This window comes from Ambystoma mexicanum, chromosome 3q (genome assembly GCF_040938575.1).
Source record: "Ambystoma mexicanum isolate Mex_15411 chromosome 3q, UKY_AmexF1_1, whole genome shotgun sequence".
Taxonomy (NCBI): Eukaryota; Metazoa; Chordata; class Amphibia; order Caudata; family Ambystomatidae; genus Ambystoma; species Ambystoma mexicanum.
Window position 1 is genome coordinate 461944710 of NC_090926.1, and position 15669 is coordinate 461960378.

The 15669-nt window shown below is 47.4% G+C and overlaps 1 protein-coding gene and 1 long non-coding RNA gene across 5 annotated transcripts in view; one reads left to right on the forward strand and one right to left on the reverse strand.

Annotated features, from left to right (window-relative positions):
• Positions 1–15669, forward strand: part of LOC138582676 (histidine--tRNA ligase, cytoplasmic-like) — a 556920-nt gene that overhangs the window by 29288 nt on the left and 511963 nt on the right. For 2 of the 4 annotated variants that reach the window (XM_069654213.1, XM_069654214.1), the window contains exons 2-3: positions 1950–2039; positions 2187–2306. The exons of the other annotated variants lie outside the window; for them this stretch is intronic. In XM_069654213.1, coding sequence (XP_069510314.1) covers positions 1950–2039; positions 2187–2306 — 210 coding nt within the window. The remainder of the gene's footprint in view (positions 1–1949; positions 2040–2186; positions 2307–15669) is intronic. 4 annotated transcript variants of the gene reach the window in all.
• LOC138582677 (uncharacterized) overlaps positions 1–15669 on the reverse strand; it is a 192139-nt gene that overhangs the window by 17633 nt on the left and 158837 nt on the right. The gene's annotated exons all lie outside the window — the stretch shown is intronic.

Below are 15669 nucleotides of genomic sequence, written 5' to 3' on the forward strand. Positions count from 1 at the left end.
TCGGTATTCAATAATGCTTGCTTTATATTTGTAGGCTTTCCTTTCCTTATAGTTCAGCCTTTGCTCGATATTCAAAACTCCTCACTTTGGGTTCACCATTACTTGCACACAGTTTCCAGTTCATCCGGCAATATTGTCTGCTCCGTTGTAGCCCCAGGAGCGCACCGGTAAGAGTGTTCCCTTCAATTCACTCGCCAGTCTTTGGCGGCTCCTCCGGGCGTTCTCTCTCTTCTTTCTCCTGGCTTCCATCAGCTGTGCGCACACTTTGCGGGAGCTACGCAAGCAGCGCTCTCATTCAGTAAGCTTCATTGAGGGTTCTGGTAGCTCAACTCTTCACACGCAGACGCCACCGGTGGCCTGCAGCACTCGGGAGTCTTCCATGCCCCACAGCTCTGGCTGTGAGCACAAGGCAGAGAGACTCCAACCGCTTCGCCCCTCTCACGGTCTCTCGTCTGCAATAGCCGGCGTCCTGGCCTCCAGGTAGGACTCTCCTTGGCAGCCTCCTTCTCAGCAGGAATTCTCCCCTCTCAGACCAGTCTCTCTCGGCCCGGCTTCTCTCTGGCTGGTTTCCACTTCCTCCGGGCTGCTCCACCTTTTATGCACCTGTGACCTGATAACAGGTTAACGTGCAAGCCCTGGAGTTCAATTGCCTGACTACAGTTTTTGTTTTTCTGTGGATATGCCTGACCTTCACAATAGTTTCCAGGCTTCTTCCTCACCAGACCAGAGTGGTGTAATTGCATGTTAGTGTATACAACTCCTAGTTGCCTCTTCTTCGTCCCAGTATTAGAGTGGGGAATTATGCACAAATATTGGTTGTTTTCTTAATAGTTTGGATTGATGTTTCTCTGACACAATATCAGGGCTTAGATATTTGTTTACCTTATTTGAATACGGAAGCCTCTTATTTAGCCTCTTGCTGATGTTACTACATTTATGACATTTTCCCAGGTCATCCTCAAAGGAAGAAAAGGGGAAAGGATGACAATACCCCTAAAGGTGGCTGGGACTGAAGGTTCATCATGAAATGGGGGATACCATGTCTTAACCAAGGACATCCCCCCCCATGTCCCCTCCACCTCACCCCTTCCCCCCCCCCAAGTCTCCTCTACCCAGATGGGTGGGGATCCAAAAGCGATGGCCCTTCCTGGGCAACCTGAGCATAGGATATCGGGAAGAAGGAACAGAGGACGTCCTCGGGTTCCTCACAACACCCATGTGTTTCTTTTTCTTTGAAGCTAAGGAACCTTCATTGTAGACCTAGGGCTTGTTGAGGTTTTCTTTTCTTTGATAAAAATCCTTGAAACATGCCTTTGTGCCAGTCTCCTATGTCTGCCTTGCCACAGGAACTGCAGGGGACAAGCATCTGTTGCCTCAACATAAAATGGATGCAGTAGTGTATATTTCCAAAATAATACAATGAACTGCCACATATCTGTGAGTTAAACAAGGGGCCTAGAATGGTCACATGCTCGGGGAAGTGAACTACCATATGCTGTTTTCCGAACCGTGACCTCGTCACCTTAGGATCTTCCAAGGACACATAATCTAGAGGTGCATCTTGAAGGAGCTGCTGGATGGGGTCTCACTTTGCAAAAACCAGCACGGAAATGTAAAAATGGAAGGGAATGCACTGTCGATCACATATTGGGACGTCTGTCCTAACAGCTGGTGTGAAAGACATTTAGAAGGCAAGGAGAACTGTTTTACTGTGGAAACGGATGCAGAATATGGAATAAACGACTCTTCTTCTTGACAACCATCTCCAATGCATCAATTAATGTATGTCAGGTCTAAGATCTTATCAAGCATGGTTAAATAAGGGTTTCTTGGTGGAGGCTCTCTTAATTGATTGTGAGCAGGCATTGAGTGGCCCTATTGTTCAAATGTAGTGGTTTAGCATTTCTAGTTGACAAGGCCATTTTAATTTGCTGTCATTCTGTTGATAGGCCCCTGAAGCAGTTGCAAGGAAACTGGAATGGAAGGCTCAATTGGGAACAAATGAAGAGAAGCAGAGTTTTGTTCTGAAGACACCAAAGGTACTGCCCCACTATTCTAGTCGTCTGAACCCAATGAAATGCCAATGCAAAATGTGTTTTACTTGGGTATGTTTAATTTGTTAGTGATGCCTCTGTCTATGGTCAATTTTACATGTATTTCTTTTTTTATTTGTTTTTACATTGCAGGGAACAAGGGACTACAATCCCAAGCAGATGGCAGTCCGTGAGCAGGTCTTTAATACCATCATCAACTGCTTCAAGCGCCATGGTGCCCAGACCATCGACACCCCAGCCTTTGAGCTGAAGGTACGTTTTTCAGATTTTAGTAATGGGATCTTGAGCCATAAATGCGGATGCCATACACCATACTCCATAGTTGTATGCCATAGACAAATGACATATATTCACACACCATACACTCCTAAACCATACAACCATTCGCTATAAACCTGACACTCATACACTAGACACATGTATGCCACACGCTCACATATCAAACACTCATACACCACACTAATATGCCATTAACTCATGCCATACACCATACCCCAGATGTATATTCCATACACTCCTATACATATACTCCTATGCCATACTCCTATTTGTATGCCATACTCCATATATGTATGCCATATGCCAAACACTCGTATGCCATACACATGACATACACTCACGCTCATAAGCCATATGCCATAAACTCGACACTCAAACGCCACACACTCGTATTAAAGGCGTTCACATACACTCATCAGCCACTAATCTGACATACACCATACTTCATACACTCCTACACCATGCACTCATATGCCATATATACACACGGTACATAAACACATGGCATCCACTTGCACGACTTAAAACATACACTCATAGACCCTATGCCGACCACTCACATGCCATACACTCATGCCATACTTCCTTACGCAATACATTCATACAACATACATATAGGTCATATGCTCTTACGCTAGTACACTAATATGCCATACACTCATGACCTACTTACATACACTAGACGCCATGATCCCCATCAAAAAGCACTGAAGTAAAATTGAAGAAGAATTCTATGAAAGAAATGTGTTACTCGAACAAAGAATTAAAGGTATGCAAACAGTAGAAATAATGTTAAGGTATAAAAGGGTCCAAAGGTACTTACTTCCACCGAAGAAAAACATTTGTCGTATTGCAAAATCGTGTGCAATATACTGGGGTTAAAAAACGTCCATGTGTTCAATTGTTGTACATACAACAATGAAGTGATGAGCTTCAGAATGTCAAAGGGGTCCTGAAGTTTTGGTTCTGATGAGCTGTTGCAGGAAGGATGGATCCTGAGGTCGATGTATAATATTACAGAAAGATTCATTCTTAAGAAGCACACGTCTTAAATCGCTATAAACATGTTTTCTGATTTAGGTTCTGATGAGCTTTAGTTTTTGTGTCTCTGACTAAAGACCCACCCACCTTCGCCAATGCCTTTTTCAGTATTGCATCTCCCCTGCACTCGGACTAGGGCATTGTCCAACTGCAACCACAAATTATTTAAATATTTCTGTGAGCCCCTGGTTTTTTTTTTTCCTGTTTAAGGGGCATTTTACAATTTAGTTTTCCCGTTCCCCTCAGCACTTCTTTGTCTTGCTATGGGAGGACGGACCTCAATATGACTGCTACCAAAAACAGACACTGGTGGAAGGGCTGCCTGACACATCGTCCGCACTGACAGACCACTGCCGCCCCCCCCAAAACCCTTAACAGTGGTTGGTACCATTCCCTCCAACACTTGAGGTATAGGACAGAGATTGTCCGAAGGCCTTTGGTGTAAAATTGATGCAGTAATGAATCCTTCCAAAAAAATTACTTTCCCACTTAGCTCCTTCAGGATCTGCCTAACCTCCCATAACTCAGAATTGAGGGATTCATACCCTCTATCCATAGTATCTAGAAGCCGCAACAGCACCGGGAAGGACCACTCATCCACAACCGTCATGCCCAACCCATTCCCGGCGGCCTCTGCTTATGCAAGGTTGAGCCAGTATGCTCCGAGACCCCCGACCGGCCCATAGAGTCAGAGTTTGCTCAGAAGCACGTTAAGACAAGATAGCAGCACCCGTCAGATGGATGGGGGTGCAGATCTATACTTCAACACCAATCAATAAGGACAACTCAACGGTTTGGCAAAGGGGGTCCGTTTAATGACAAGTACAAAAAATGGGGAGTCATGAATATCAGCAATGATGCGAACTTCCTCCTCGCTTCAACTCCAATGAACTTCATAAAAAAGCTAACATTTATACTAAAAACTCGTCATCATTGACTTGTAACACTCAAAAATTGATATGCAATTCTATTGGTTCGGAAAAGGTAACTTTACTATAGGTACTATATCTGTATATGGTAACGGAGTGAGGGGATTGGGTAAACGCTGTCAGGTGGGCATCTAAGCCCTTCCTTGAAAAATGACTGCTGCAGACTAAAAGTACGACGTCCCATTGGTTCTTATAACTATAGGACCCTAGATTACTTGGTCCACTGTGATTGGGTTGGCATCAACCCCATGCATACTTTCTCCCTTTGCTTAGCAGCACGCAGAATGGTCGGTCAGGTGCAGGGTGCCCCTCAACTCACCCGGCCTTCCTCCAATTAATCATCACTTTAGTGGCTATGGGTCAATTATTTTGCTGTGGTTGGCCTCGAGACTGCATCTTCTGTCTAGATATCTTCTCCTGGCTCACAGCCATACGTAGGTGTGGGGGTCTTGCTCTGTTCGTTCGGCTGGTCACGTGATTCATACACCACGGATTTGCCTTTTCTTCACAATTTGTGTATTTGATTTCATGTTCACCACCACCTGCCTTCGCCTTCTTATCTTGCCCCTTCAAAGCAGCATATTCTGGTCCTTGCTTTAGTTAATTCAAGCTACTGCTCGTTCATTTTGATGGATACGACCTTGGTTCCCTAGGCACGAGTTGCCTCTGCTGAGTTTCGTTTCTGCCGCTCAGCTCCTGATTTCATTGAATGTGAAACCGAATGGCCTTAGTAAATTTTGTTGTTTCTGCTTTTCGTGCAAAGTGGAAGTATACTTCATATAAAGTGCTTTATTTGAGGTAGATATGTATATGGCGCATGCCGCACTATCCCTCTACTAAGCATAGCAAGCTGCACGATTCTCTTAGCTTTCTTGCGGTTCCAAGCGTATGTACACGTGCAAACTGGTCAAATATCTTTGCCATGCTTACAGCTTAAGCTTCTTACATATCGCCTTCACACTCTAAATTCACAATATTCTTGTTCATGGCGTTTTGTCTCTTTGCATCATTCTCTGGACATAATTTCTTCTACATGTGAGTCAGTCCGGGTTCTCGTGACGTCACCATCCGTCTTCCATTAGGACCTTCTTGGTCTCTTCAGGGACTGTACTCAGGAGATCTTCGGTTCGTCTCATTTGTTGATATGGCTTTCTCAATCGGTACCTTACTGTCCATGGTTTCCTCGCTATTGGTACTTCAATAGGTGCTGTTCTGCTAATAGGTACTGGGCAGAGCCCTACCGCGGCTCTCTGCTGGTTTATTTGCTCATCATGCGCCACTTTCTTGGTACTTCAAAATGGATGGTTGGAGTGAGGACTGTATTTGGGACCTCCTCTACACCAGTTATGGGCTTCCTATTGGATTAGGCTATTTCTACATTAGGCATAAGAACTTCATCCAAAGAAGCACCCTCAAGCCTTTCCCCTCCCACACCCAAGCCGCCACGTATATTTGGCACGGGGGAACTCGCTGCATTGCATTTCTCAATTGTCTGACGTCCGGCTGATGAAGCATAAGCTCTGTTAAATCGTGGAAATTAAAGGTGGATTCCGGTATTACCCATTGATTTGATTTAAAGTCAAGAGATAGTCTGACACATTTCCCCCACTCATGAGAGATTACTGGAGCCAGCATTGATCCATCAGACACCAGGTACCCTTCCTGCCCATTTTCCACAGGGACCATTTACTGAATGTTCTCCTCTATTCTTGAGAGTACCTGGTCCAATTTGCCAATGCATACTGCAAATGTATCTCTCCCTTGGAAAGTTGCGCAGTCTGCGCATCTACCTGCTTCAGTCCTCAATAGGCTTTCCAATTGTAACGCTCACCTGACTCCGACAGAGGCGCTGGTCTAGTCTGGGTTGCTGTGGCCTCTTCGAGCTTGATGCGCAGAACTCGGAACACCGACTGAACAGGACCCTTAAATCTTGCTTGTCTGGCCCGTAGGAATATCCTTCTGCAGATGAGAAAGGGGATTAACAGTCTGCAGAATAGTGTGCTTGCTCCCCCCTTGCCCTCTTCGTTCTTCTCTAACTTCCTCCGAAATCCCTGGTTGAAGCTCACCTTATGGTTTGAAAGGATGAACCCTCCATCCTGCTTCTGGTGCAGGGGCGCGTGTTTGTCCAGTTACTTCACTGGTTTTCAGAATGGCGCTGGCAAAATCGACTTGACTTTTCCGAGCGGAATGCCGTAAGTATGAAGATTACAAAAGTTCAAGTGTTGATCCTCCTTTTCTGTTGCCTTCCTAACCTGTGATCTGTCCTTTATTTCAGGTGCAGAATGAAGGCGATGCGTTGAGGGATTGACTTGCCGATGGTAAACTCAGGTGAGTTAGCGATGGGGGCGATCCCTCTTAATGTCTTTATATTCCTCCAGTAATGTCTTTTGTCCTTTCCCCATAGGGGCTGGGGTGCGGTACCTGCCAACGTAGCGGCGCCGACCCGAAATGAGGAATGATCCACCAACAGAAGACTGGTAAGTGTTATGGTGGAAAATTAGGCTTTCCTCATATGTTCCTTCTGCTCACCTTTTGTCTCTTCTCTCCCCTAGGCGCAGAGATGTGGCGACCGGTGCAGACAGTAGCGGTGGAGCCAGAAGAACTCCCGAGGACAGGTGAGTGAAGCGTGGCGCTGCAGCGAGCAACACGGTGCTTTTAAATGAAAGTCTTTTCTCAGGAACGCTGGCGTGAAGGTTCCGGATGCAGGTAAGAAGTTTGATAAAATTCTTGGTTTTCACCTTTCTCTTCTCTTCTTTCCTTACAGGTTTTCCAGGATCGAGGCGGGCGTGGCTGGAGACCAGATGCAGGAGCAGACACGGTGAGCGTTCAGCTGCTTGGATGCAGAACAACGCGAAGCGTGAGCTACTGTCTGGGCGTGGCTTAAATAGCCCCCAAAGTAGTTCCAGGTAAGTATCCTTCCCTGGCCACGCCCGAGTGGCAAAATAGTCCCAATGAAAAAATAGTCCCTTTCAGGTCTCAGGGAGGCCTGAATCTTGCAGCATGGTCTGCATCAGGTAAGTGCACAAAACATCTTCCTTTATGAGCCTGGCGCCTATGGAGCCCGGACAGAGTCCAAAGAGCCCCTATAAGGAGCCGCTGGGCTTTTACCCGGGGGCATGATGCCTGCTCCCGGGGGTGCTGGGCCTGGCCTGGTGCTCCGGGGGTAGGCATCATGACACCAATTGAGGTTCATCCATTAATATGGATGTTTTTTCTGCTGCTGACGAGTCATAATGCAAGGTCTCAGAAGATGAACAAGCACTAGCAAAGTAGAGCTCGAACGGTGGCGGGCCATTTCCACACCACCCTGCCTTAGATGTTTAGGCTCTCTCCGGGACCACTGAAGGAGCATTAGGAAGGGCGAGGTTGTGGCCAACACCACCCACATACTTCTTAAAGGATGGAGATAAAGGGACCGTCAGTACACCGTCCCTTTTAAACACACAATCTCAAGAGAAAGAACAATTGTAAAAGCTGCAAGTTATACGGCTCATAGGACACTGGTACCACAGTCACCGTTATAAGGCAGTCGCTCCGTTCACACAGCCAGATGAAGTTTGTACGGCTCAAAGGGTACAGGTCCCTGAAATAAATACTGAGGCTGAGGTAAGAGAAGATGAGCCTTTATTTACGGCCCCCAGAGGCGAGGGCTGTCAGAAGGGGAATGGGTGTTCTGGGTTCCGGGGTGGAACGGGGAAGGGGAAACGTTCTCCATTCTGGATGAAGTGGAGTGGATAACAACATTATAACATCTCCTTACCTAAGGGAAAGCAAGGGGAGGAAAGGGGGGAGAAAGAACAAGGATAGGTGGGGTGGGAAAGTTGGCTAAAGGTATGTGATATGGGTTTGGCAGCTGCTGGTCAATGGTAGACGTGGTCGCTGTTGAATTTTCAGATGATCCTGCGATTTCTTCTCGACAGTCTCCTGGTGAATGTTTCCTTGTCGTCGGCACGGAGTTCACTGTTTCTTACCTGTTTGTGGTGAAGTGTCTCCTCAGGATAATGTCCATCTCTTGACCATGTGTTGGGTCTGTATGTGTCGTTGGTTGTTCTTACTAGATCATCATGGGACCACCTCTTTCCATCGTCCAATGTGACAGACTTTCCATGGCGATGTGCCACTATTTGCGGAGACTTAAATTCGGATTCGCTCTTGAGTGTTTTCTTCTGTACTCTGACGCAGACCCAGTCTCCTTCCTGAAGGAGCGTCTGTTTTGCTCCATTCCTCGAATTGTGATATGTTTTGTATTTCTTTTGCTTCTCCTTTATGGTTTCTTGGATTTGTTCTATGTCCCTTTTCGGTTCGATGTTCATTCTTGCCTCACCAGTGTCCATGAATGTCCACCCTGGTCTCATTTGGTTGGTTGTGGTTCTGCCCCGCATCAAGGTGAAAGGCTCCGAGTTGGTGGTGGAGTGTGGCGTTGTTCTGTATGCGTGCAAGGCCTCCTTGAGGGTTTCCTTCCATGGTAGAGCATTGGCTGTGGCTGATTGGAACACACTTTTTACCAGTCTATTGGTTCTTTCCACTAGCCCGTTGGACATAGGATGGTGAAGTGACGTGGTGATGTGGTTGATGGATCTGCTTCTAAGGAATTCTTGGAATCTCGATGACGTGAACTGGGATCTGTTGTCAGAGACTATGTCCTTGGGGTCACCTCCCTGTTGAATATTTCGGTTAAGAAGTCTGTGACCTTCTTTGTGGTTGCGCTGGTTTCTGTCACCCCCCCATTCGGTCCACCTGGAGGTATAGTCTACGATTACAATGATTAATATTTTCACTGCCTCTAGGTTTTCAAAGGGGCCCATGATGTTTATCGCCAGTTTCGACCATACATGTTTGGGAGGTTCCATAGGCTGGAGTGGGGTCTTACTTGAGGTTTTCGATTTGGGGAATTGCTCAGTCAAGTTGGACTTGATGTCGGTACCACTTTTAAGCACACTCAGCACCGGGATGTCCTCCCCGGGGTGAATTTTCACTTGCAGGGCTGCTTGTTCCTCCCAACCCACTACCGAGGATCCATTCCTGGCCACAAACAATTTACAGTATGTCTGTCTGTCATGAAATCTGAGCTTAATCCAAGTGTACCCTATGATATCAATAGGAGTCTTTCCATATCCTGTGGCTTTCACAAAGCACTTCCTTAGATCGTGGACTTTACCATGAAGCACTTTTAAAAATGTTTCGAGATCTACCATGGTGTAAGGGGACCCTGTGTCCACCATCCCCTTCAGTGGTATGTCGTTGACATACATGTTGACCCAGGGACCGCTGGATTCTTGTAGAGAGGTGACAGTGAGGATTTGCACTTGTGGGCATGTCTGATTGATGGACAACATGTTGACTGACATTTGGTCGTAGTCAACTGTCTTCACTGACCCACATTTGTTGAAGGGTGGTCTGTTGTTGTTGCCAGATCTTCGTGGTCTCCCTTGGGTGTTTCGGCAGACTCTGGCGAAATGACCCAACAGGCCACATTGGTAGCACTCAACATTATTAGCAGGGCACATCCTCCCAGCGTCATGGCATTTATACCAAAATGAAATAAATACTGAGGCGGAGGTAAGAGAAGATGAGCCTTTATTTACGGCCCCCGGAGGCGAGGGCTGTCAGAAGGGGAATGGGCGTTCTGGGTTCTGGGGTGGAACGGGGAAGGGGAAACGTTCTCCATTCTGGATGAAGTGGAGTGGATAACAACATTATAACAGTCCCACAGTCACTGTGTACCGGCAGGAACTCAGTTTGCTCAGCCCAGTCAAAATTTCAATCGAGGCATAAACACTCAGCCGTCGCTCGAGAGAAATCTCTGCAGGAACCACAGAAGCAGAGAGTTCACACAGGCAGCACAGCAGCCAGAGCGTGAGTCTTACAACATAGCTTTAGTAGTAATAATACAGTACATAGAAAGCAATTGCCAAACAATGTCCTACCCCTGCACCTTATACCTCGATGATCTATAGGGCTCAATCCGGCAGTTAGAAGAACGCTTGGCCGCCACTCTGTCGTCACTCGCCAGAGACTGCTGAAACTGCACACTTCTGCACAGCTCTACTGCGCTCTGCGTTGGTTGAAAGGCTTTGGAGCAAAGCTCTTCCTGCTGGCAGCCAGGGAAAGGAAATGACACTGAAAGCAGACTGGACGGCAGCAATGAAGCTGAGACTGCACACCTCTTGAACTACACAATATGAGTGGCTGTGTGACAGGGTCTGTGTTGTGGCCCGCCAGAGACCTTTGGGCTGCGTTCACACAGCGGACAACCAACACGGGGCACCCTCTACTCTCCGGATCACCGGAGATGGACACGTGGGCTGGGGGCACCCAGCTCACTGCAGCCCTGGCTCTGGGGCACCCAGGCTGGGGTTGCACAGACAGCCGTGGTCACAAGGCCAACATCTTACAGTGGGACGGTGTTGCCCAGCAGGGGCACCCTCCACATGCAGGGCCCCGAAATTGGGCTTCCTGCACTCAGTGTAGCACCAGCATGGTGCTGGAAACAAACACCGGAGTCAGCTCTTTGTTAGACTGACGAGCCGGAAACAGCTCGTCCTATTTATTGGGTTGGTCACATGGTTAGCACCATGTGACTATTACACCCATCCTGGGAGCTACCATGCTCCCAGGAGGGGGTGACACACAACACTCCTCCTTTTTCATAACAACCAAACAAATGAACATCACACCCCAATAATACTAATGCTATGCCCGCAACTAATCTATACACAACTCCACCCACACGCACACCCTTTATTAACCTTGTTGAGTGGTTCTTGCACCACTGACACAACACCATCGCTCATAGCTGGCACCCCTCACTACAAAACCCACAAACGCAATAACACAGCTTCACACTATCTTTTGGCTGAGCCAATTCAGGTCTGCGGGTGCCCAGCCTTCATGTGTATGATTACTGGGTCCACTTTGATTACCTGCAGGTCCGCAGGACACCAGTCCGACTTCCATTGAGAACTCTTCAGGACAGTTCGGGGTTCAAGGGCCGGTAAAGCCGCACCTGGAGGTGCCAGGGGCCACCTCAGCCTAGTCTATAGATGGTGGGGGTAAATAACCGTGGCAGGGTGCTGGGTTGAAGGCAGGATGATGGGCCACTATCTTCACTTCCCCCTCCACCCTGGGTTGCTGCAAGACACTGTTGGCGGCAGAGGGCGCACAAGCACTCGCGAGAGCTGCAACCCTCCACTCCTCCTCCGTGTTCCTTTTTCCGTGTTCAGGTGCATGATGTTGCTCCCACCTGGAGCCTGCCGCCAACAACCTTGATCGGTGGGCCCTCGGGGCGGCTGGGTTGACAGTGCCCAGGCCAGTGTTCCGAGGGCCACCCACTGGATGCGGGCCCTCTCATTTTGATGCTGTGGGGGAAAACGGGGTACTCTGGCTTCCCCATGCTCCCCACATATGACTTTTGTTACCCTGGGGGTGGGCATGCCCCCACGGCCTCACATGATGTGTCGCGGTAGGCCGGCGAAACCGGCCCAGTGTTGTTCCCCCCTCCCCCTTTCTTTTCACTGTGGCGCAGGCCCAGGGCTTGATGGTCCATCCCCCTTCCATTGGTTGATACAGGCCTCAATGTCCCCTGTTATTATTTTTTTCTCCACTGTGGCAGGCCCATGTCCTGATGGGCAACGCCCCCTCTATTTGAGGCCGCCATGGGCCTCACTGATGGTTGCCAGCCTTAATCAGTCCTCTTGATATCCCCATTTCCTTTGCCATGTCGCAGCTCATTCGTTTTTTTTTTCTCGTTCACCGCTGCTGGCCCGGTTATTATAGGCCACGGCCACCTCCTTTGTTCTTTTCGGGCCGCCGCAGGCCTCAGTTTCCATTTTGTCTTTTTTTTTTTTCACCACCATCGCGCGGGCCCGGGTTCTTGAAAGGGCCAGTGCGCGCTTCCATGCGCCTGAAATTCCTCCTGCCTCCAAGACTGCACAGGAGGTCCCGCCGCCTGCCTCTCCCTACTGCTGAGAAATTGAGAATCGGGGCTTCTCGCCGTGCGGACTCTTCCGCTTGTACTTTCTTTTTCCAAACGGGTGCATGAGGACCCGCTGCACCTCCCTGCAGGGTCGCAGGAATAACCAGCAGTCCCTGCATCTCATCTCCATTGTCCGCTCCTCCGAGCGAGCTCCTCTTTCCGTGGTGCCGGCCTCATGGCACTGCGGCCACGCCCCCCTTCCATCGCAGCCGCTTAAGCCGCTCTTGTTCCTCCAATGCGCGGCCGCCGCCTCCTCCTCAGTGGTGCCCGACCCCGCGTTCCATCTTGCGGGCATCAGGTGGCCCGTGCCAACACAAAGCACAGGGCACTGGAACACCCGCAGAGCAACCAACACCGCCTCTGCACACAGGCTACCAGCAGCCCGCAAACTCCCACTTGCGGTGCCCGGACCATCCTCGTCGCCATTATTGTGGCCTGCTCCCGAGGCACTGGAGTGAGCTCTTTGTTAGACTGACAAGCTGTTTCCGGCTCGTCCTATTTATTTATTTATTTATTTATTTTTTATTTTATTGGCATGAAATGCCTTTAAAAAACAAAGGAGATGAATATTTCACTACAGTTTATTCATTCTTCTCTCCTTAAGTGTTCGGGTATCTCTCGTCTATTGGCACCTTAACATCATGAGTTTGTAAGTCGCTTTCGATCCTTTGCCTTTAGTTCACTCTCACAATTTTGTCCTTGTTTTAGGTGTTATATCAGTAGTTTTTTCAACAGGCTCAAAAAGCGAATTAACGCGTAATTCAGGTGTTTTTCCCGACTGTCGAACAGAGCTTGCCACCAATCGTCCGCACTTGGCGTTTGAAATTTTGTTAATTGAGGCCCTAATGTCAGTGTTCTCTCCCGGTGTAGGCTTTTGCAATCGAGTGTTAGATGTTTTAAAGTTTCTTCCTTCTTGTTGCAAAATCTACAGGCTGCATTGAGTTCTTCTGTTTTGCGTTGCTCTCTAGTCCACTCTCTTGTTTTAAATGCATTTAGTCTGAAGTGTAGAAACAAGGCTCTGCTGCCGTTGTCTGGGGACAGTTCGATAGAAGGCTGTAGGGTGTTTAGATTTCTTGCTTCACTCGGCACCTCCTTCATTAAGTTGTTGGCTGATCTTAAGTTCCCAGTCACGATCCACTCTAATCGCCAGACCTTAGTTTTTGCAGCGTTCGGATTGTCGTGTAGGGTTTTTAGGTCGATGTCGTAAAAAGCCATAATTTCCTCGCAGCGTTTATACCACATTGATAGCAGACAGTTGGGATTTCCTTTGCTAGGATTTTGTAGTATTTCAAATTGCAAGGCCACTTTCTTCATGGTTATCTTTCTAAAGAGGCTCAGCAGATTCCAACTGACTCGTGCATTAATTGATGTTAAGTTTAGCTCGTATCTGATGCATGCAGTTGATGTACCCTTTGGTAGTTGCAGAACTCTTACCCAGAAGATGTTTTCTAAGGTAGACCAGACATCCGCGGAGCATCCGAGGGCATTTTCAGCCCCAAAGATCAGGGCCGGCACTACCTTTTGGGAGTAAAAGTTCCTTACCGGTTTTATTGAAAATTTTCCGTATTTCTTGTGTAATACGCTAGCTTGGCATGCAAATTGCCGACATTTGGATTTGGCTATCTGCTCCCATTGACTGTCGTTCAGGCTCGAATTAATTTGCATGCCTAAGTATCTTGTGTTTGTGTTGTTTAGCCACTCTTTTCCCAAATGCCATTTAGGTTTTTTGTGCTTTGTTGTTTTCAAGTTTTGCAATGTTAACACCTCACACTTTTTTTATTGATTTGTAAGCCATTAGCTCTCACGTATAGGTCTACTGCATCGATCTTTCGCTGTAGGCCTATGGGTGTTACGTCTAGCAATATTAGGTCGTCGGCGTAAAGCATCCAGCTTAACGGGGCTCTGTGTATTTTTGGAGAGAAGGAGCGTACGCTGTCAATTGCTTCTCCAATGTCCGATAAAAATAGATTGAATATTATAGCAGCCAGTGGGCAACCCTGTTTAACCCCACAATAGGTGTTTATCGCTTTGGACAGGGTGCCCTTTTGGTCCAGACGGATTTTGATGCTTGTGCCAGTGTGTAGCTCTTTGATGGCCGCTATCAGATCTTTTGGACATTCCCACTTCTTCATTTTCTCCCATAGTAGTTCTCTATCTATACTGTCGAAGGCATGTGAGAAGTCTATCAGTGCGAGATGCACTTGGGTTCTTGCTCTTATGGCTTCCATTTTAAGGAGGTTGATTAAGAAAAGATTTAAGGAGCAGCCTACACCCTTGACAAAGCCGGTCTGACGTGGGTCCAGATGTTTTGAATCAGCTGCCCATTTCACAAGTTGTTGTTGTAAGAGAGTCGCGTACACTTTGCCTAACACATCTAGCAGCGCAATGGGTCGATAGTTTGTTGGATCAGATCGATTCCCTTTCTTGAAAATAGGAATGATTATTGCGCATTTCCATGAGTCCGGACTCTTGCAGTTAGCTGCTATTCTTTTGAACATCATGTGGCATAGCTCTGCCCACAGCTCTGGGTTTTCTTTGATTGTGTGGTTTGTTAGACCATCCGGGCCTGGTGCTCTAGAGGAGCTAGCTCTTTTTATTATCTCCTCAATGTCGTTTTTGTCAAATTCCAGCTTCCATTTTTCTAAGGTAGATGGTGGTGTCTCTGCTGCAGTTGTTCTTTTGCTGTATAGCTTCGAGAAATGTTGTATCCACTCAGCTTCAGAAATTGCATTTGTAAGTAATGCCATTTGCGGGGCTCCTTCGTTGTTGATTATCTTCCAGAAAGCAGAGGAGTTTTTATTTTGCAGTTTTTGCATTATTTGTTCTGAATCGTTCTGCATCATAACTGCTTTGTGTGATCGTAACCAGTTTTTGTACTTTTGTTTACAGTTTCTTTTTGCAGTTAAGTAGCTATTGGAGTCAGTTTTCGATAGATGTCCTATTTGCGCTCTTAATTCTCTCTTTCTTTTTCTCAGCTCTAGATCAAATTTATGTCTAGCAACAAAGCCACGAGCTTTGGATCCTTGATGTTTTTCTTTGTAGTCGTCTAAGAGATGGATGTATTCAGTCTCCTTTTGATCGTCTACATATGTGGTTAGTATGTTTTTGACCTCTGTTTTCTTTAGTTTCAGTCTCACCCTGTTGGATTCGATCATTACCGGGAATGTCCAAGTTGTGGGTTTGACTCCATAATCTGTGGTACATGTCAGGATGACTAAGTCATGATCACTATTGGTCATAGGGTGCACCGTAAGTGATATTGCATGTTGATGTATTTTCTCACTGACATAAAAGTAGTCAAGCGTCGATCGTTGGGTGCCTCTAGACCAGGTAGGTTGAGCTGGGATATCACCTGCTAAGTTTCCGTTCATCAGCATGAGGTTTCTTAGCT